Source organism: Malaclemys terrapin, chromosome 8 (genome assembly GCF_027887155.1).
Source record: "Malaclemys terrapin pileata isolate rMalTer1 chromosome 8, rMalTer1.hap1, whole genome shotgun sequence".
Taxonomy (NCBI): domain Eukaryota; kingdom Metazoa; phylum Chordata; order Testudines; family Emydidae; genus Malaclemys; species Malaclemys terrapin.
The window spans coordinates 35,148,984-35,172,184 of NC_071512.1; the positions used below are offsets into that span (position 1 = coordinate 35,148,984).

General features: G+C 45.0%; 1 protein-coding gene across 2 annotated transcripts in view; it reads right to left on the minus strand.

Annotated features, from left to right (window-relative positions):
* Positions 1 to 3,185: 3,185 nt before the first annotated feature.
* The window catches only part of DNAJC18 (DnaJ heat shock protein family (Hsp40) member C18), a 42,678-nt gene continuing 22,662 nt past the window's right edge, over positions 3,186 to 23,201 (minus strand). For both annotated transcript variants that reach the window (XM_054037684.1, XM_054037683.1), the window contains exon 8: positions 3,186 to 8,559. In XM_054037684.1, the coding sequence (XP_053893659.1) occupies positions 8,435 to 8,559 (125 nt within the window). In that variant the 3' untranslated portion in view covers positions 3,186 to 8,434. The remainder of the gene's footprint in view (positions 8,560 to 23,201) is intronic.

Below are 23,201 nucleotides of genomic sequence, written 5' to 3' on the forward strand. Positions count from 1 at the left end.
GATTGTTCCTTGGAATATTTTCCTAGCTGCAACGGGCTAACTCATCATTAGAGCTGTTCAGAAAATTTCCAACAAACCAAATGCTGATTCGTTGCAGTGAAATGTTTTGCTGAATCTATTAAATATTCACAAAAACTTTTGCCTCAACGCAGGCAGGTTTTTACTGGACACGTGCCAGCATTGTAGGGTTCACAGCTTTGGCAGGGAGGCCACCAGTCCCCGGAATCCTGGCAGGCATCCCATGCCACACAAGGGAAGGTGCCAGCCCTAGGATCCTGGGCTGGAGGCAGGGCTCTGGGAGGTAGCAGTCTGGGAAGCCTGGCTGGAGATGTCTCTGGGATGCTAGGATCCAGGTCTGGGAGCCTGCTAATCCCTTCAGAGCCCCAGCCAGAACTGGGAGCCTAACAGCCCCAAGAGGCCGAGCTCCAGCTGGGGTTCCCAGCAGTGCTGCAGAGCTGTTAAGTGACATTGACAGGAATGTTACTTTTGCATTTCATTTGAGGACCATTTCATTTATGAAACAACATTTTCAGGGATGTGTGATTCATCAAGAATTTAAGTACATTTGCTTTAATTCTACATTAGAACGAAAGCAATTCGTAAATACTGGAATCCCTGCGTTTTGCTCATCTCCACTCATTAGATAAAATTACCGCATCACGATCACCAAGATTTCCATGGCTTGAGAGGAGTAACTGTTAACTGGGCCTCTCGCGTGCTCTGCTAGTTGGTGGTTTTAAAGCAGTACACAGGCTGTTACAAGTCACTCTGATTTGCCACGGTATGGTGGATTTGTTTTTTAGTTTGACTGCAGAAGTTGGGAGGGCATTTTCCACCCTAATATCATATTAAGGTGACTTTGGCTTTTAACTTCATGTTGGTGAACTTTTTTTTGAAAAACATACACTAATCTATTTAGATATGAAACCAGCTTCTATGATTCCACTGGAACAACTTACCAAGGGTTATGGTGGATTCTCTATCGCTGGCAATTTTTAAATCAAGAGTGGATTGAATATTTTTCTAAAGATTCACTCTAGGAATTACTTTGGGGAAGTTGTATGGTTTGTGCTATTTAGGAGGTCAGATTAGATTATCACAATGGTCCTTCTGGTCAGGGCTGGCTTTAGGCCGATTCAACCAATTCCCCTGAATCGGGCCCCGCCCCTAAGAGGGCCCCGTGCCCAAGCCCCGGTACAGTGTACCGGCAAGAGCCGGTGCGCCATACCGGGGTGGCCCAGTTTCCCCAGGGGGCAATTTAAAGGGCCTGGGGCTCCCAGCAGGGGCTGGAGCCCCAGGCCCTTTAAATTGCCACCAGAGCCCCACTGTTGGAGCCATGGGGTAGAGCTGCGGGGCTCTGGGGGCTATTTAAAAAGTCCGGGGCTCCCGTTGCTTTTACCACCCCGGCCCTTTAAATAGCCGCTGGACCCCCGCCGCTTCCCCAGAGCTCCCACGGCTATTTAAAGGGCCGGGGAGGTAGAAGCAGGGGAGCCCCGGGCCCTTTAAATAGTCCCCAGAGCCCGGGGTAGCGGGGGGCTCCGGGGCTATTTAAAGGGCTGGGGCTCCAGCTGCCTCTGCCGCCCCGGTTTTAAATAGCTGCCAGAGCCCTGCTGCTTCCCCAGAGCTCCGGTGGCTATTTACAGGGCCAGGGCGGTGGAAGCTGGGGAGCCCCAGGCCGTTTAAATAGCCCCCTGAGCCCCGGGCTGCTGCTGCTACTACCCCGGTGGGGGAGGGGAGAGGAGGAGGGTGCACTTACCATACAGGGTGGGCTGTACCCCCTGTATCCACCCCCTGCCCGCAGCCAGCCCCTGCTGCACCTCCTGCCCGCATCCCCTGCCCTGCCCGCAGCCAGCCTGCCCATCTCCAGCCAGCCCCACACCCAGCCCCTGTCTCCAGCCAGCCCCGCACCCCCTGCCCGCAGCCAGCCCTGCACCCCCTGCCCTGCCCGCAGCCAGCCTGTCTCCAATCAGCCCTGCCCCTCCTGCACCAGCCCCGTACCACCTGTCCTTCCTGCACCAGCCCCGCCTGCCCGCACCAGCTCTGCCCTCCCACCGCCTGCAGCCAGACCTGCACTCCCTGCCCTGTCTCCAGCCAACCCCTGCTGCACCCCACTGCGACCCTGCCCGAAGCCAACCAGCCCCACACACCCCTGCCCGCATCAGCCCCGTACCCCCTGCCCTGCCTGCCCTGCCTGCCGCACCCTCCTGCCTGAAGCCAGCCAGTCCTGCACTCCTCTGTCTCCAGCCCTGCCAACCCATGCCGCACCCCCCTGCGGCCCTGCCTGAAGCCAGCCAGCCCACCCCACACCCCCGTCTCCAGCCAGTCCCGCACCCCTTGCCCTGCCTGCAGCCAGACCCTACCTCCAGTCAGCCCCTGCCCTGCCTCCAGCCAGCTCCATGTCCACTAGTGCCCTGCAGTTCCCAGGGCAGAAACCCTGCACACCTGCTTCAATGAGGGGGGCAGGGAGCAGCTGGGACCCACACATGTGAAACGGAGCTAATTTCTAGTTCAGACCCATCTTTTTAAAAAAGAACTTTAGGTAGGGTTAACATACATCCGTATTTTCCCAGACATGTCAGGCTTTTTGGTTCTTAAATCGCTGTCTGGGAGGAATTTTTTAAATTCCTGGGAAAATACAGACATATGGTAACCCTATTGGTACAAAAAATACACACTGTGGCACATCCCTTAAATCAGAACTTTTTATAGGGAACCAGTTGCTAAGAAATGAAAGGCGCTTTTTTTTTTTTTTTTAGTCATCGCTGCCGGGGCCCCGCCGAAAATGTTCGAATTGGGCCCCGCACTTCCTAAAGCCGGCCCTGCTTCTGGTGTTGGAATATATGAATCTATGAAAGTACAGATAGCCTTGGCTGCAGCTAAGCAGTACAATGGGTTCGGCTGTTGCTGCACCTCACAAACTCCTGTGAGGCATAGGGATAGGGGGCAGAAACACATTAAGCACTTATTTGGTTGTTTGCTACCCAGATCTGGTTTTAGGCTTGGCCTTAGCACCTCTTTTTCAGGCCTGACTCTGGCACAGACATAACCCATGGCATGATAGCTTCACCTGCTACTTCCTATTGATAACTTTTGATGGCACTAGCTTTAGATGTAGCCTTGTTAAATCTTATATCCCAAAAGAGTGCTTCAGGGAGCACAGTAATAGCTCGGATCAACATTCCAAAATGAACAGCGTGGCTCCATTACATTTAATACAAAAACTTTATCTTCTGATTAAGAGTACACAAGTCAAAACAAACTAAGGTCTCAAGAACTGAGCTGATTATTCAGACCCACCAATCAAGACAGAACTGATTTTTCAAGAATTCTTACTGTAGTAAGGACAGAACAGCTTATTTTCTAATCATCTAGTGTAACAATACGGAGAGGAAATATACACAAATATACAACTTATATAAATTAGAACTGTACAGTCAAGGTTCAATGGACTGATACACTATTACAGTATGGCCAATATGGATTTACTTAAGGTAAATGGAATATACATTCAGAAAATAAATACTTTAACATCTCCTACTGAAATAAGTTAAATAAATACGAATACTAAGGTTGCACTTTCCATTAAACAAAAGTTTGAAACCAACAAAATAAATGCTGCACCTTTTGATGCGTCATGCCTGCTTAGGTAAGAAATAATTTATAATAATATCACCAGGAAATGGAAATCTTTAGTTTACACTGCCAGCTGTATTTACCCACAAAGTGAACATCTCTTTAGTTGGACAAATATTGAAGAAAATACATAGTTAACCCTGACTATAAATCTGTATGTTCTAACATTACTGCACTTTGCAACAGAGCAAAGTGCAAAACTGTTTCTAGTATCAATTAACTGGTTATTGTGGGCTGCTCCTATCAAAATCCAGTGCATCAGAGATGATCATACAATAGAGCCATGTTTCCAAAGCATATGGCCAAATTCTCCCTTTGGATACAGGTATACATCTGTCATTGGCTTAAATGATATTTGTGTGAGTACATCTAAGGATAGAGTTTGTACCTTATGTTGTCTCAGGGGCTGGCAAGAAGAAGAGAGATTGGGAATTTCAAGTGGACCATAGATAGGAAGACAGCGTTAATGGCTTGGTCTGAAAAGGTAATCTAGTATCTCCAAGGACTGCCTTCAAAAACTGCTTTGCTTTCTCTGTGTGGAGGAAAACAAGCTTTTCAAGTGGCAATGCTGCCCTGCCTTGTCCCCCCACCCCCAGGCTGCTTAAGAAGCCAAGAGTGTTCCATCTTCACAAGTAACTGATGAACCACTGCTTCAGGGTTATGGCCACCAGTGGGACAGTAATTCATTTTATATTAGAAGTCTTTGTGGAAACTATTGCACATTGTCAATTTCACATGATAAAGCCCAAAACTCCACAACCACGTCTCTTTTCATATTCAGTATCTTTTTACCCACAGTATGTACATAAATTAGAATGTGAAATCCTTCATTTCTGAAAATATAATCATATTCACAAACCTTTTGGAATTCTCAAACAAACAGCCCGGAGGGCTTACAAAGCTTCAAGCACCTTCTTAAAAGTAATAAATGTCCTTACACAGCTCATATTTATATCATGGCAGGAAATATTAGAAGCCTAAATCAAAATGAACACGCCCTACTTGCTGCTCAGAAAAACACTCTAATTTAAAGATCAGGAAATAGAAGTTGATCACAATTTGGTAAATGCCTTCTGGTTAAAGAAAGTAGTTCATTTAACGAGTTACTATTACCTTGAGAAATATTTGACTAGATTTGATCTATTTTATCTATTTTCTAGCAAAAGCAGAAGTAGTGACAAACATTAGCACAAGACATTTTATGTTGCTAATTGTTTTTACTCACATACTCTAGAATACTGGCATTGAAGTAGTCAGAGAAGGATTTTAATCTCCGATATGATGCCATGATTCTGAATACAGAACATCTTACTGTTTTTTAAAACATCTCTTTACTTTTCAGTCTTGTTTTCCACTTAATCATGGTCTCTTTTTAGTCCCACAGAAATCTCCTAATCTGCTTCTTGTAGATCATGTCCTGCCTCTATAAAACACTTTAAGATTGTTGGATGAAAGGTGCTATATAGTGTAAATACAAAATATCAGGTATTCAAGTTATATACAGTACATGTTATGTGTCTAACCAGATTATAGCATTCAGTTTTCCTACCACATTTTTGATAGTACTGGGAGCATAAATTAGAAATAACTGGAGGGTACTAAACTCAGTGTAAACACTGACCTGCTATTCACATAAAATCTATTGTGGTTTATATCAAATTACATATACAATGCTATATTAAAAATTTGTATAAACAAAGTCAAGTACAGCACTCAGATTAGGAAACAGCAGAATTAAGGTCACCTGTGAAATGTTAATTTGGCACCCTTGTGAGCGTGCACAATGATACAATCTTTAATTATATGAGGACATACTATTTTTTCCCCCTGCAGGATCTCTGCCTCATTTAGAGCACAGGATGGATGTTGCTTGCTGAATAAGCAGCTACTCAGTTTTTTGTTTTATCCTCATTGAGCAGTCTGTGACGTCCATCCTTATTTATACTGCACGCCATCCAAGCCCTGCACCAAATACAGATTTAATTTCTTTGTGGGTTTTCTATCACTATAGTATTTGAGTGCTTCACAACCATTAATCTATGTATCTTCACAACACCCTTAGAGAAAAGGGGGTATTATTCCCATTTCACATATTGGGGGCTGAGGCAGAGAGATTCCTGTCAAAAGTATCCAAAGTGCCTGTGGTCTGATTTTTCAGAAAACTTCGTATTTTATATCACTTTATATGTTCAAAACACAGACTTCACCTACAGTTGTGAGTGCTCAGCACTTCTGCAACTCAGTCCCCAGGTGTCTCAAATCAGGCTCTCACAAACTAGTGGCCACCTGTGAAAAAAGTTTGGCTTAAGTGACTTGCCCAGCACCACACAGAAACTATATGGCAGAGGCAGGAACAGAATCCAACTTTTCAAGTGCGGAATTCAGTTGCCTTAGCCATCAAACTATCCTTTCTCTTACTGCAATCCCATTTCATTCCCTACACACCTTCCAATTTCTACAATAAACGGTCCTACAGACAACTGTCTCTATGCAACCCGGATTCATTTTTCCTCAGCAATGTGCATCCTGTACATTGAATGAGGCAGGGGTCCCGTGGAAAAAAAATAGTATGTGATCATGTAATTATAGACTGCATCATAATACATATACACAAGGAGTGCATTGACACTGCATGGGCAACCTTAATTCTGCCATTTCTTAACTTTGGAGCCCATGACTTTGCAACGTTAACATTATTCTAAGGTAGTATTTTGTATGTGATCTAGATTTAAAAAAAAAAAAAAAAAAAAAAGCAAACTGTGGCTACCTGCACTACCTATAGTGAGGTTTAAAAGTGGGTGGAGTATTGGATTAGTTCTAGTGGAGAGGGGTCAACACATTACAAGAGTCACTATTGTCACTAGATCCGGGCTGAAGATGGAGAAGCCTGCATTACCACTACATGTAATGTACCTGGTTTGTGGAAAAAGACAATTTCATCCTCTAGAAGAGTCCGTTCAACAAATTTGTAGACGGAGAGTCCCGTTAAGGGGGTAGGCATAGGTGGTTTAAAACTCACCTTTGGACAGCCTTGATCCTTCTGCAGCTGCATGCAGGCCGGTCTCTTTGTACTGTTAGAACAGCTCAAAGGATGCTCTAATTTACACCAGGCTGAAATAGTTACAAGGGGCCAAAATGCAACTGAGGATTGACATGTTGCAGAAGCATCTGGGCCATGCCCTCTTCTCCCTGCTACACTGGCAGCAGGGTGGTTGTGTGGCATAAGAGCCTCTACATCAGATCTAGTCCACTGGAAGATCAGCCTTACAGTTCCTAGGCCAGTTAAACTAGATTATAATGGTAATGCAGCACACACTAGCTGCCCTGCACTAGAGTAACCCACCCAGTAACTTGATTATTTGTAAAAACATTTTGTTCTCTGCTGCTTATGAGTACATCTCTTCCTCTGCCTTCCATTAAGTGTCAGATTTTATAAAAGAGGATTATAAAACAGGAGAGTAATAAATTAGTATTACAAAGAAAAAAAATCCAATCTCTAGAGTGAAACATGCATGACAATTGCACACCAAAGCAAGAATGTGTTAAATAAGAACTGTATCAAAAAACTGCATGCAGAATCTCTGTTGGAGCAAGAAGACAGAGAAGGCTTGGAGATAAAATCAAACTAGACAATAAGCTTAAAAAATAAAAATACAGTGCCACTGAATAGAATACATGAGAAAAATTCATCTGCAGTCTCTTCTCCAGTGGCTTGGGAGTCATAAGAATCCACCTAAGATTTCTTTCCTACTGTAAATTTAACGAATTATCACCTCTTGTAAGTTTCTGATTACAATGAAACTCTCAAAGTTTGAGCTGGTTTTCTTAGTTAGCTGTGGGAAAGCTTCTCCCACTCATTGCAAAAGAGATGGGATACACCTTTGCTTAATTAAGTCCACTGGCATCCTTCAAATTTAGCTAAAGAATAGCTGTAAATTTCACAATGAATGTTATCATTGCAAGTTTTCCATGTGAGAGAAAAGGATAAATGGGTGAATTCAAATGAGATATTGTGGCAAGAGCAGGGACTCCAGGAATGCATCCCACGTGCACAGCAATGAATGTTAGCAACTGAGATGCTATTGCAGGAACAAACAATTTCCAAGTTCCTACTTGCAGTCTGGGTTAATTACATCACTAATTATAAAAGAATAGTACAGGTTTGGATCTAAATTCAGCAAAGCACTTAACACATGCTTAATTTTAAGCACATGCTTAAATCTCATTGACTTCAATGAGACCTAAGTACATGCTTAGGTACTTAGCTGAATCAAGGCCTTGATGAATACCTGAGCTAAGCACTGGAAAGTAGAATGGAGCAGGGAGTATGCCCCCTAATTTTTTTTCCACAAGCCATTTTGGATGCAACGACATCAGCTTCAGATGAATATGGGAATGCCAGCATACAACTGAAAACTACATCACCTGAATGACTGAGTGTGGTCTATGTCCAAATAAAATACAGAATGTATGGGATATTATGTATACTTTTCCGGCAAGCAAAGTTGCTTGGGTGGCAGAAAAACTATATCAAATGAAGACTGGTGCCACACTAAGCTACATTTTAGGGAGTTAATTTACACTGAATACCATTGGTCCTTGGAACCAAACAGAATATACAGTATATTAGAGCAAATACTGTGTCTATGGCTCAGGGTTGCCCAATTTGGTGAAAATTACAAAGTTACCAATTATTAAGATTTTTCATTAGGCTCTTTTTCTTTTCTTTTTTTAATAAATACAAAGGAAAATAGAAACAAGTTAAAACAGCAATAAATAACCCAGCATTTGTCTGGCCTACTCAGCCCCCCTTGTGTAGTCCAATAAGATTGGAGAGCTTTTCACAGTGCTCAAGTTTCAGTGACTCTGCTTTCTGTTTTAATCGCTCATCTCTGTATAATCTGGCCAAATTCGACAAGTCGGATTCTGAAAGATGAAAAAGATAACATTAGAACAATGCTACCGAGCCTGATGTGTATAATCGTTTTTAAATGCTTCATTTTCCTCAATACATTTTTATAAGATTAATAAAATCTTTAAGGAGACACTGTCAGCCCAAATTGGGCTAGGCATTTAGGAAAGTAAAAACAAATATTTCCATCATTATTTCAAATTTTAACCGTATGAAATAAACCATCTCCTGCAGTGTTTGGATAATCCAAACACTGCAGCCTTGTGCTAGTGCATGAGAACCAGAAAATGAAACCGGTTGTCTATTTTCATTGTCCACAAAGAAAAATACAAAATGTAAACAAAGAGCAGAGTGCAGTGGTGCCCAAACTGTGGTGCGTGCTCCTTTGGGGGGTACGGAGGAACCTTTGGGGGGGCAGGGAAATGATCAAGGGAGCAACTAAATTGTTAAAATCCTTTGAGTTTACTGAAAAATTATTTTTAGTCTTTCTGATTTGCTCACTAATATAATTTTCTCCTTAAGGAAATTACCAATTGAAAACAGTTAAATATACCTATGGAGAATGACAGACATGGATTTCTGAACAGGTCAGAAAAGTTTCCTTATGAACAAGCTACCCGATGACATTCAATTTGTTTGGTTTTACAGTAGAGCCTTGTTAGTCTGTATCTGCAAAAAGAACAGGAGTACTTGTGGCACCTTAGAGACTAACAAATTTATTAGAGCATAAGCTTTCGTGGACTACAGCCCGCTGCTTCACCACTCTGAACTTTAGGGTACAAATGTGGGGGCCTGCATGAAAACTTCTAAGCTTAATTACCAGCTTAGATCTGGTCTGCTGCCACCATCCCAAAGCTAATTCCCTTCCCTGGGTAGTCCTGAGAGACCTTCACTAATTCTTTGGTGAATACAGATCCAAACCCCTTGGATCTTAAAACAAGGAGAAATTAACCATCCCTCTCCTTTCTCCCACCAACTTGTTTGAAGAACTTTACACAGCTGTCAGATCACACAGCCAACAGGCTAATTCAGTATGGAAAGAACCTCACAATGGGACAAATCTTGTAGTCACTACTCTGTCCCACTGCAAATCTATGGGAGTTTTGATTGAGTAGTGACTATAGGGCCTTGGCTACACTTGCGAGTTACAGTGCTGTAAAGGCTCCCCCAGCGCTGTAACTCACTCCCCGTCCACACTGGCAAGGCATTTGCAGCGCTGTATCTCCGTGGTTGCAGCGCTGCATGTACTCCACCTCTCCGAGAGGAATAGTGAGTATTGCGCTGCCGCTGCAGCGCTGCGGCGCCAGTGTAGCCGCCCCATGCGCTGTAAATGGCCTCCAGAATTATTCGGCAGTATCCCACAATGCCTGTTCTAGCCACTCTGGTCATCAGTTCAAACTCTACTGCCCTGGCCTCAGGTAACCAACCATGTGACCCACCCTTTACATTCCCTGGGAATTTTAAAAATCCCCTTCCTGTTTGCTCAGCCTGGCGTGGTGTGGAGTGCTATCAGCGAATCTTTCCAGGTGACCATGCCTCCACACGCAAGCGAGCCCCAGCATGGAGCAATGGCGAGTTGCTGGACCTCATCAGTGTTTGGGGGGAGGAAGCTGTACAGTCCCAGCTGCGCTCTAGCCGTAGGAATTACGATACCTTCGGGAAGGTATCAAGGGACATGATGGAAAGGGGCCATGACTGGGACGCCCTGCAGTGCAGGATTAAAGTGAAGGAGCTGCGGAGTGCCTACCGCAAAGCCCGCGACACAAACGGCTACTCGGGTGCTCCCACCGCGACCTGCCGATTCTACAAAGAGCTGGATGCGATACTTGGGGTTAACCCCACCTCCATTCCGAGCACCACCATGGACACTTCAGAGCCGGTGTGGGTGGGGGAGGAGGAGGAGGAGGAAAATGGGAGTGATGGTGGTGGGCTGGATGGAGACACCCCAGAATCCCTGGAGCCATGCAGCCAGGAGCTCTTCTCGAGCCAGGAGGAAGGTAGACAGTCGCAGCGGCCGGTACTTGGTGGAGGACAAACAGAAGAGCAGGTTCCCGGTAAGCAGGGTTTTTTTTCGGGAAGGAATTTTTTCAGTGCGGGCTCTTTGGGAGAGGGGGGTTAGGCATGCATGCCTAGATGCGGAATAGTGCATTGATGTGGTTTATCACATCGCGGTAATCGGCCTCGGTAATCTCCTGGAATGTCTCATCTAGAACGTGTGCAATGCGCATGTGCAATGCGCTTGCGCAGGTTTATCGGGAGAGCCACCGTGGTTCTTGTCCCAGCCAGGCTAACGTGTCCGCGCCACTGTGCTGCGAGGGGCGGGGGGACCATTGCTGCACAGAGGCAAGCTGCATATGGGCCAGGGTGGAAGCCGCATTGCAGAAGAAGACCCTCCCTTGCTTCCCAGGTCACCCTCAGCAGTGAGATATCGTCCAGGACGAACTCCTGTGGAAAATGTTGGGACAGAGTTCAGTGTAGGTGCCCCCTGAAGCTGTTGGCTCTCCCCAAGGCACAGAAACCCACAGGACAGTGCAGCCCTGAAACAATCAGTCCCCCTTACTCACCATTTTGAGGCTCCCGTGGGATGTGTGTGCTCTGTTTCGGAAGGGAAAATTATGCTATTGTGTTTGCTATTTCACAAATGAAATTTTCTACTCCTTAAGTGCAGGGGGAATCATTACTCTGTCTGGTATAAACAATGCTGCCTCTGTTAAATGTTGCATTTTGCCTATACAGCTGCATCAACCTTGAGACCTCAGCCGTCCCTCTTATCGCCTGCTCAGAGACTGCAAAGACTCAGGAAGAGACCGCGAAAAAGCAAAGAAGACATGCTGCAAGAAGTGATGCGGCAATCTATTAAAGAGAATGAGAAAGCACAGAACTGGAGGGAGAGAGAAAGCAGGATCCGCCAAGAAAACGCAGCGCACCGGCAGCAAAGCACTGATAGGCTCATAAGCATCCTGGAGCGCCAAGCAGATGCTATCCCGGAGCTGGTAGCCATGCAGAAAGAGGAGCAGTACCGCAAACGCCACCCCCCCCACAGCCCTTGTCCCAAAACTCTTTCCGTTGTGCCCCACTGTTACCTCCAACCCACTTTCCCCAACTTCCGTGTTCTTCACGCCACCCGCTGCCTCCAACACCAGTATCTTCACCACCCAGCCCTGAAAAGCACGACCCTTACCCTCTGCACTCAACCCCCATCACCATGCAGTATAGCTATCCTGAAGTGCAGCACTCACTGCACAGCACACCAGACAGGACATACGCGAATCTGTGATTGTACTGTTCCCCACTCCACCCCCTTGTTTCTTTTCAATAAATGGATTCTTTGCCTTTGAAAACATTCTTTATTATTGCATAAAGTAAAAGACTCCTTAGCCCAGGAAATAAACAGGCACTGCAAGTCTGCTTGTCTGCTTAGCAGACACTGATTCCTAAAGATTGGAACTACCGCACTTCACTCCTGTGCAGGGCACCAGATATCACTGCTGGTTTTCAGCCTCAAATTGCTCCCTCAAGGCATCCCTAATCCTTGCAGCCCTGTGCTGGGCCCCGGTAATAGCCCTGCTCTCTGGCTGTGCAAATTCAGCCTCCAGGTGTTGAACCTTGGAGGTCCTTGCCTGAGTGAAGCTTTCACCCTTCCCTTCACAAATATTATGGAGGACACAGCACGCGGATATAACCGCGGGGATGCTGTTTTCGGCCAAGTCCAGCTTCCCATACAGAGATCGCCAGTGGCCCTTTAAACAGTCAAAGGCACACTCCACAGTCATTCGGCACTGGCTCAGCCTGTAGTTGAACCGTTCCTTGCTGCTGTGAAGGCTCCCCGTGTAGGGTTTCATGAGCCACGGCATTAACGGGTAAGTGGGATCTCCAAGATCACAATGGGCATTTCAACTTCCCCTACCGTGATCTTCCGCTCTGGGAAAAAAGTCCCGGCCTGCATCTTCCTGAACAGCCAAGTGTTCCGAAAGATGTGTGCGTCATGCACCTTTCCGGGTCAGCCTGTGTTAATGTCAATGAAACGCCCACGGTGATCCACAAGCGCCTGGAGAACCATAGAGAAATACCCCTTCCGATTAACGTACTTGGATCCTAGGTGGGGTGGTGCCAGAATAGGAATGTGCGTCCCATCTATCGCCCCTCCACAGTTAGGGAACCCCATTTGTGCAAAGCCATCCACTATTTCCTGTACGTTACTCAGAGCCATGGTTCTTCTGAGTAGGATGCGATTAATGGCCTTGCAAACTTACATCAACACGATTCCAACGGTCGACTTTCCCACTCCAAACTGGTTTGCGACCGACTGGTATCTGTCTGGAGTTGCCAGCTTCCAGATTGCAATAGCCACCCGCTTCTCCACTGGCAGGGCAGCTCTCAATCTCATGTCCTTGCGCCGCAAGGTGGGGGCAAGCTCCTCACACAGTCCCATGAAAGTGGCTTTTCTCATCCGAAAGTTCTGCTGCCTCTGCTCGTCATCCCAGACTTCCGTGACTATGTGATCCCACCACTCGGTACTTGTTTCCCGAGCCCAAAAGCGGCATTCCACGGTGCTGAGCATGTTGGTGAATGCCACAAGCAATTTCGTGTCGTACGCGTTACGCGGCTCGATAGCACTGTTGGACTCCTCACCCTCACTGTCACTTTGGATCTTAAGGAACAGTTCAGCCAAACGTGACGTGCTGGCGAGACTCGTCAGCATATGCCTCAGCAGTTCGGACTCCATTTCCCGCAGACAGATCATGCTGCACAGAAACCGTTGAAAGATGGCGCCAAAGGTGGATGGAAACAAATGGATTTCTGGGATGTGAAGCGATGCATCACGGGGCATTGGGACAGGACCCAGAATCCCCCGCACCCACGCCCCCTTCCCATGGCGCCAGAATGGGAAAAGGTGCTCTGTGGGATAGCTGCCCATAATGCACCGCTCCCAATAGCGCTGCAATTGCCGCAAATGTGGCCACGACACTGCACTGGGCAGCTGCCAGTGTGGACAGACTGCAGCGCTTTCCCTACTCAGCTGCACAAAGTCAGGTTTAACTCACAGCGCTGTACATCTGCAAGTGTAGCCAAGGCCTAGGACTTTGTTCTTTGTATTTACTGAATGACTCTATAGACTGACAAGCATTAAGGATTTTTATTTTGAAACAGGAACCCATTCCTCCATTCCCTAACACTAAAATACCATCCACTGAATACACACACGAATTTGGAGCAGGCACCTGTACAAGAACATGTTTTCCGATGTCAGCCAAGACTAGGCTGGTCTCAGCACAGTGGGACTCTCAGCCAACTAGCTTTAAAATGAAAGCTTATTGAAATGAAGTCTCTGTTACGGGTTCTCTCACGGGGTCAAACTTCTTACTGTGGGATGTTTACGCCTTTGCTGGTATGAATTTCATCATGTAAATCTCCTATACGTTATCTGATTCTTTAAGCTGATTTGTCTTTATATCTTTTAATATCCAGTTAATCTTTATAAAGGAAAATAATGTAATATGGTATTCATAGAATATGTTGTTTCAATGTCCTATTTCAACCCTCTATTTTCAGTTGCCTTTATGTGGTGTTCTTGGTCCTGAATTTTGTTAACTTCAGTCTTACATAGAAATTGCCCTACCACAACAGACCAACGGTCCATCCAAATCTGGTATCCTTTCTTCCGCCTTGGCCTATATCAGATGTTTTAAAGGAAGGCAAAAAGCCACAGCACACCCAGCCTATTGTGCAATACTAAGCCACAAGAGGAGAAACACTGCCTGCAGCTGGCAATCAAACCTTTTAAAATAAATAAGACACTAATAAAGTGATCGGCCGACCATGTAATTTAGTGGACTAATAGGCTGTTGAATGACTACTTTGTAGTTTCCAATAATGAGGTAGACAGACAGCAGATAAAACTTTTCAATGGTCAGATCAAAGACAATACAATATCCATTGTTCCTATAGTTTTAACTTTGCAAAACTGTATATATCGATATCCATCAGCAACAAAGTAAACTCCAGTAAATAAAACAAACTACCTACTACCAATAAGTACTCATTTAACAAAATGCATGGCCCAAATGAGGCTAAACATCTGAACAGAAAGGAATTAATGGACCAAAGTTACAAAAGAGCTGATTAAAGGTCTCCAGAGAACTTTTCTCCATGACTGTGTTTTGCATTCAACATTGTTTATTTTTATAATCTTGGCTGTACTAAAGTTAGCACAGTCTCAGTTGTACTCATTACTGGCTCACTGGACCAGATGATAATCATTCTTAAACGGTTTTTAATTACTGTGGTATCCTCAGGCAACTGCTAATCTCAAACACTGTAAATATAGTTGCAGATGTATTTCTAACGTATACCATGGCTAATGATGGGAGCATATGTTTTTGCTCGTTAGTTAACGGAATGGCAAAATTGTAATGTTTTCCTTTGCTGGGCATAATAGTCCTAGGAAACATCTCTCTCAAATTTGTGGATTTTAGAGAGGATATAAAATTCAGCTTTAAAAGTGCCAGATCCTTAACTGCTATAAATTTGCATTGAAGTCAATGGATCTCAACCATTTATCTTTGAAAATTTGTGGCAATCAAGGGAGGTCCCGGATGATTGGAAAAAGGCAAATATAGTGCCCATATTTAAAAATGGGAAGAAAGAGAACCCAGAGAACTACAGACTGGTCAGCCTCACTCCCGGCAAAATCATGGAGAAGGTACTCAAGGAATCCATTTTGAAGCACTGGGAGGAAGGGAAGGTGATCAGGAACAGTCAACATGGATTCTCCAAGGGCAAGTCATGCCTGACCAACCTGATTGCTTTCTATGATGAGATAACTGGCTCTGTGGATATGGGGAAAGCGGTGGATGTGATATATTTTGACTTTAGCAAAGCTTTTGATACGGTCTCCCACAGTATTCTTGCCAGCAAGTTAAAGTATTGATTGGATGAGTGGACTATAAGGTGGACAGAAATCTGGCTAGACTGTCAGGCTCAATGGGTAGTAATCAACAGCTCGATGTCTAGCTGGCAGCCGGTATCAAGCATAGTGCCCCATAAGTCGGTCCTGGGGCCAGTTTTGTTCATCATCTTTATTAATGATCTAGATGATGGGATTAATTGCACCCTCATCAAGTTTGCAGATTACAGTAAATTGGGGAGGAGAGGTAGATACGCTGGAGGGTATGGATGGGTCCAGAGTGACCCAGACAAATTGGAGGATTGGGCCAAAAGAAATCTGATGAGGTTCAACAAGGAAAAGTGCAGAGTCCTGCGCTTAGGAAGCAAGAATCCCATGCATCGCTACAGGCTGGGGACCCACTGGCTAAGCAGCAGTTCTGCAGAAAAGGACCTGGGGATTACAGTGGATGAGAAGCTGGATCTGAGTCAGCAGTGTGCTCTTGTTGCCAAGAAGGCCACGGGCATATTGGGCTGTATTAGTAGGAACATTGCCAGCAGATCAAGGGAAGTGATTATTCCCCTCTATTCGACACTGGTGAGGCCACACCTGGAGTACTGCGTCCAGTTTTGGTCCCCCACTACAGAAGGGATGTGGACAAATTGGAGAGAGTCCAGCAGAGGGCAACAAAAGGGCTGGGGCATATGACTTACGAGGAGAGGCTGAGGGAACTGGGGTTATTTAGTCTGCATAAGAGAAGAGTGAGGGAGGATTTGATAGCAGCCTTCAACTACCTGAAGGGGGGGTTCCAAAGAGGATGGAACTAGGCTGTTCTCAGTGGTGACAGATGACAGAACAAGAAGCAATAGTTTTAAGTGGCAGTGGGGGAGGTCTAGGTTGGATATTAGGAAACACTTTCACTAGGAGGGTGGTGAAGCACTGGAATGGGTTACCTAGGGAGGTGGTGGAATCTCCATCCTTAGAGGTTTTTAAGACCTGGCTTGACAAAGCCTTGGCTGGGATAACTTAGTTGGTGTTGGTCCTGCTTTGAGCAGCGGGTTGGACTAGATGACCTTCTGAGGTCCCTTCCAACCCTAATATTCTATAATTCTATGATTTACACTAGCTGAGGATCTGGCTCCTATTACAACCATAGGGTATCAAAGAGAAGTTTATGATAGTCTATGAATAGCTATATGGGGAACAGAAATGTTACAATCAATGGCTCTTCAATCTAACAGGCAAAGGTACAACATGATCCAATGGCTGGGACTGGAAGAGGGGCACATTCAGACTAGAAATAAGGCACACATTTTTAACAGTGAGGGTACTTAACCACTGGAACAATTTAACAAGGATTGTGGTGGATTCTCCATCACTGACAATGTTAAAATCAAAGTGAGAGGTTTTTGTAAAAGCTAGCTGTAGTTGAACTAGAGCATATTAGACTTGAAGCAGGAATTAATTCAGGGAAGTCCTATGGCCTACATCATGCAGATCGGGGTCTCAAAAACACGGCCCGCGGAGTTATTTGCTGCAGCCCGCCAAGCTCCCCTTCCCCGCCGCCCCCAGCGCACCGCATCCATGCTCCTCTGCCTACCTCCAGGCACTTCCCGACGCCAAACAGCTGTTTGGCAGCGCTTAGCGCTTTCCAGGAGGGAAGGGGGAGGAGCGGGGAGCCGCACGCTCAGGGAAGGAGGCAGAGAAGAGGCGGGACAGGGGCAGGGTTTTGGGGAGGGGGTTGGAATAGGGGTAGGGAGGGAGTGGAGTTTGGATGGGGACTTTGGGGAAGGGGTTGGAATGGGGGTGGGGAGAGGCGGGACAGGAGCGGGGCCTCATGGAAGGGGTTGAGTGGGGGCGGAGCTAGGGGACTTTTGTACCTTTATATGAAAAGGTGTCAGTGATGCAGCCCTCCGGCCAATGTACTAGTCCTCATATGGCCCTTGTGGTTATTTGAGTTTGAGATCCTTGGACTAGATGATTACATCGGTCCCCTCTGGCCTTAAAATCTATTAACCTTAACTATGGAGCAACAGTTGCTATCTCATAATACACATAGCCCTACTGGAGTCTGAAGCCTTGTTTACACTAGCACATTCCATGTCAGCAACAAGCATATTCCTTCTCCCCATGATTGTACACTGGCTAGCTTACCCTCCTCACCTTAAGATGCGCTTTGGGCTGAAAGCTAATGTACAAATGTAAAATGCTGAGTGGAAGATTATTTGCATTTATGAACTGATGTTCAGTGCTGGACCTTCTCCTCCCTCTAACTCTCAGTCCCTTTTAGACTTGCAAATGTAGGGCTGAAAGGGACCGCAAAAGGTCATTGAGTCCACCCCCTCAGCACCAAGGCAGGACCAAGTATACCTAGACCATCCCTGACAATTGTTTGTCCCATCTGTTCTTAAAAACCTTAAAAATGATGGGGATTCCACAACTTCCTTGGAAGCCTATTCCAAAGCTTTACCATCCTTACAATAAAAGTTTTCCTAATAACTAACCTATATTTCCCTTGATGCCGATTAAGTCCATTCCTTCTTGTCCTATCTTCAGTGGACATGGAAAACACAGATCACTGTCCTCTTTATAAACTGCTCTTAACATGTTTGAAGACTGTTATCAGGTGCTTCCCCCCAACTCTCCACCCGTCATCTTTTCTCAAGACTAAACATACCTAGTGGTTTTAACCTTTCCTCATGGGTGAGGTTTTCTCAACTTTTTATCACTTTTGTGGCTCTCCTCTGGACTCTCTCCAATTTATCCACATTTTTCCTAAAGTCCTAAATTGGACACAGAACTCCAGCCGAAGCCTCACCAGTGCCGTGCAGAGTGGGACAATTATCTCCCGTGTCTTATATATGACACTTGTGTTAATAAATTCCAGAATATTAGCCTTTTTTGCAACTGCATCCCTTTGATGATTCATATTAAATTCACTATAACCCCCAAATCCCTCTTATCCATACTGCCACCATCTAGTTATCCACCATTTTGTAGCTATACCTTTGATTTTTCTTTCATAAGAGTAGTACTTTGCACTTGTCTTTATTAAATTTCATCTTGTTGATTTCAAACCACTTCTCTAATTTATGAAGGTCATTTTGAGTTCTACTCCTGGCCTCCAAAGTGCTTGCAACCATTTCCAGCTTCGCATTCCTTGGCTCAGGAGACCTTTGTAGACCTACATGAAGGAGATCAGCTACATGCTTAACTGTAGCTGTCCTGAAGCCAGCTGAAGTATCTGATAGCAAAAAATCTATAAAACAATTCTACGCTGAAGAAGAATGGTCACATAAGGAAGATATTGCTCTTCTTGGTTTGAAAATGTGAAGGTCCAAGGGTGCTGGTTAAACAAGAAAGCACATGGTGCAACGGCTGTAGAGCTTAAGGATATGAGAAATGATACCAGGATCATCAGCACAAGATAGGCAGACTAAACTAGACATTTCTTCCACCCTATGCTGTGAAACCAAAAGTACCATTTCCTGTCCAGAGACAGACAGGATTGGACACAGCTAGGGACTCAATATAGAGTCAACCAAGACAAAGGACTGAGAGGTGCATGGAGACTGACGTGTTCCCCTATCCCTGAAGCACAAGAACGGAGCAGACTGGGGAAGCTTGCACTGCCACAACCTCTGGTTTAGCTCATTCTGTGCACAGGGATTTCGGTCTTCAGCACAGGGCTCTGGCACATTTCACCAGCATAAAGTCATTTTACCAAATCTTTTTATGTAAAAGGAAAAGACGCAAACCTGTATTCAAGTATACAACTGAAGTAATTTGCAATGCCCTATAAAATGCCATAGATGCCTAAAGGCAATAGTGGACCAGGCAACCGTAGGCCACCATCAAATAAGCCGACGGCCAATAGCAATCTATAGGGACATGCGATTGCCCTTCCAAAAGTAACTCTGGAAAGGTGGAAGAACTACAAGGGGCCAACGACATTCACTAGGAGAAAGAACTCAAAACGTAAACCTGCATCCACGTTTGTTGCCCTTATTCATTGCAATTTCTGTACCAGACCAGCACATGGCTTGCATGGACAGGAAAGTGGGACTGGAACTGCACATACCGTTCCCTTTAGAACCCAATCACAGTGCAGGTCATTCGACAAGGCAACAGGTTTCAGAGTGGTAGCAGTGTTATTCTGTATCAGCAAAAACGAGGAGTCCTTGTGGCACCTTAGAGACTAACCAATTTATTTGGGCATAAGCTTTTGTGGGCTAGAACCCACTTCATCAGATGCATGGAGTGGAAAACACAGGAGCAGGTATAAATACATGAAAAGATGTGAGTTGCCTTACCAAGTGTGAGGTCAGTCTAACGAGACAATTCAATTGTCAGCAGGATACCAAGAGAGGAAAAATAACTTTTGAAGTGGTAATGAGATGGCCCATTACAGACAGTTGACAAGAAGGTGTGAGTAACAGTAGGGGGAAATTAGTATTGGGGAAATTAGGTTTAGGTTTTGTAATGACCCAACCACGCCCAGTCTTTATTCAGGCCTAATCTGATGGTGTCCAGTTTGCAAATTAATTCCAGTTCTGCAGTTTCACGTTGGAGTCTGTTTTTGAAGTTTTTTTGTTGAAGAATTGCCACTTTTAGGTCTGTTATTGAGTGACCAGGGAGACTGAAGTGTTCTCCTACTGGTTTTTGAATGTTATGATCCCTGATGTCAGATTTGTGTCCATTTATCTTTTGCGTAGAGACTGTCCAGTTTGGCCAATGTACATGCTGGCACATGATGGCATATATCACATTGGTAGATGTGCAGGTGAACGAGCCCCTGATGGTGTGGCTGATGTGGTTAGGTCCTATGATGGTGTCCCTTGAATAGATACGTGGACAGAGCTGGCACCGGGATTTTTTGCAGGGTTTGGTTCCTGGTTTGGTGTTTTTGTTGTGTGATGTGTAGTTGCTGGTGAGTATTTGCTTCAGGTCAGTCCTCGCTTACAGACGGCTTCCCAACCTGAATCAAATACTCACAAGCAACTACACACCATTTGGAACAGTGCTGCTCTTCTCAAAGGGGGAATCGGATGGAGAAAGGACCCTAAAAAATGCTTGCTCCACCCAAACCTGTCAGAGTGTCCCATATAACTGGTCATCCAGCTTTTCTGCAGTCTAAATATAAGGAAGACAAACAACTTTTGCAGCTTGGAATATTCACACTCACCTCAACAGAGGTGAAGGACCTGAGCATAGGACCACTCTACTCGACAGAGCATTGGTGCAGTACAATACCGATATTGCTGGGCTCTGTGAAACAAAAAACTTATTTCTTCTAGCTGCAACTCACCAGCGAGTGCTAGTTACACTTTTTACTGGATTGGCAAATCTGAGGATGAATGCAGATGCATTGGTGTGGGGTTTGCCATCCAGACTTTGATTGTCTGCAGATTTGTGTCACTGCTGAAGGGTGTTAATGACAGATTTATGCTCCTTTGCACTGGCCTTGCTAACAGTCATGCTACTGGCATCAGCGTATAGGCACCAACAATGATCTATCCAGATGAGGATACGGAGGACTTCTATCAAACCCTTGATAACGTTATCAGGTTGGCTCCACGTAACAATAAACTGATAGTTTTCGGCAATTTTAATGACAGGTAAGGTTGTAACTCTGCCCCATGATGCAATGTGACAGAGTTCACATTGCCAACTCCATGACGACCTAACGGTTTGCTACTACTTTCCAAGTGCACTGAATACAACTTAGTCATCACCAACAATGCTTCAACAGGCCAACAAGTATATGACCTGAATGCATCCTTGTTCAAAACACTGGCACATGATTATGTTACTATATGGCAAAGAGATCTCTGCCATGTCAGGCTCACTTGCGTCATGAGAGGCGCTGACTTCTGGTCAGCCCATAGACTCATGAGAAGTTAAATGTTCCTCTGTAGTGCTCTCAAGCAACACTGAAAGCAACTCAAGCCAGTGAAGTAAAATTAGTATTTCAAGCCTGGAAATCTGTGACAAACAGTCTGAATTCCAACAAACTTATGGAAACATTTCCCTCAGTTACAGAAGCCTCAGTGGACATTGAGACAGCCTGGAAACATTCTGGGGACACAACATATAATATGGCTGCTGAAGTTCTCTGCTTCATTAAGAGGAAATACCAGGACTGGTTTGTTGAGAAGGACCCCAAAGTATGTTGGCTCTTGAACTCACTGCATGCTACTCATCAAGCCTATGTAGAGGACAAAGATTCAGCAGCTAGAAAGGCTGCATACCACACAACAAAAATGGTGGTTCAGACCAGACTTGGGCAAATGACAGAAGCAGTGATGAGAAAAGAAAGCTGCAGAGTTACAATTGGCAGCAGACTGCAAAGACACCAAAAGCTTTTTTGTTGGTGTTCATGTTGTATATGGCACCATGTGCAACAGGATAATCCCTGTATGCAAACTGCACTGCAATTGACTCTTAACTGACAAAAAAAGAAATACTTGACTGATGGACAGAACATTTCAGTTTGCTTCTTAATCACCCTTCCCAACATTTGAGGAAGCAATTAATGCTCTTACACATTTCTTGAAAGAAAAACTAGCAATAACCCCCACCTTACATGAGATCACCACAGCCGATGTTACAAGGGAAAGCACCTGGACCAGATGACATTCCAGCACGGTGGCTACCACTATGCAAAGCACCTCAAATGGCTCTTCCACATTATCTAGGAGCAAGAGTTGGTGCCACAGGATCTCAAGGCTGCCAGCCTCATCTACATCTATAAACATAAAAGTGATAGGGCAAATTGCGATAATGACCCTGGCATTTCCCTCTGTTGCTGGGAAAATTCTTGAACAGGTCATACTGTGAAATATGATATCGGACCCTTTCTAGTCACCAATGCCACCAAAGAAAGTTGCGTGCTGGCGCCCATATTCTTTTCCATCCTTTTTGGGGTATGCTTATGGATGCATTTCATGACACTGACAGGAGTATTTATCCAGTTCCATGCAGATGGGAAGTTGTTCAATCTGCAATGCTTCTGTGCTCACACAAAAGTGGCAGATATATTTTTTAAAGACCTTTTAATTGCTGATGACTGTGTGCTGGTTGCTCCCTCGGTTGATGACATTCAATTTATATCTGATCACTTTGCTCATGCAATCATTTTGATTTCGCCATCAGCCTAAAGAAAACTGACGTACTGTACCAATTTGTGCTGGGGTATGTGCATGTCTACCCAACTGTTAAGATCAACAATGCTCCTCTCAAGTCCACGGAGAAGTTTTGCTACCTTAGGTGTATGATTTCACAGAATGCCACATTTGATAATGAAATTACCTACTGCATAGCCAAGGCCAGCCCTGCATTTGGAATGCTGTCACACCACCTATAGAACAATAGGAATGTCAAGATAAACACGAAGCTAAAAGTCTATCAAGCAGTCATGCTTACAGTGCTTCTATATGACTGTGAGATGACAACGTAGTGCTGCCACATTAGCACACTTGTTCAGTTCCATACATGCGGTCTTCAGTCTATTTGCAGGATCAAGTGGTTGGACAGGATTCCCAATATTGAAATCTTTAATTGTTGTTGGATGTCTGGCATTCAAAGCATGCTCATAAAAACTCAGCTGCCTTAATCTAGGCATCTCATTCATATGTCCGACTTGAGATAGGGTAACCAGTCCCGATTTTAGGGTCTTTTTCTTATATAGGCTCCTATTACCCCCCACTCCCTGTCCTAATTTTTCACATTTGCTGTCTGGTCACCCTAACTTGAGAATACCCAAGGCCA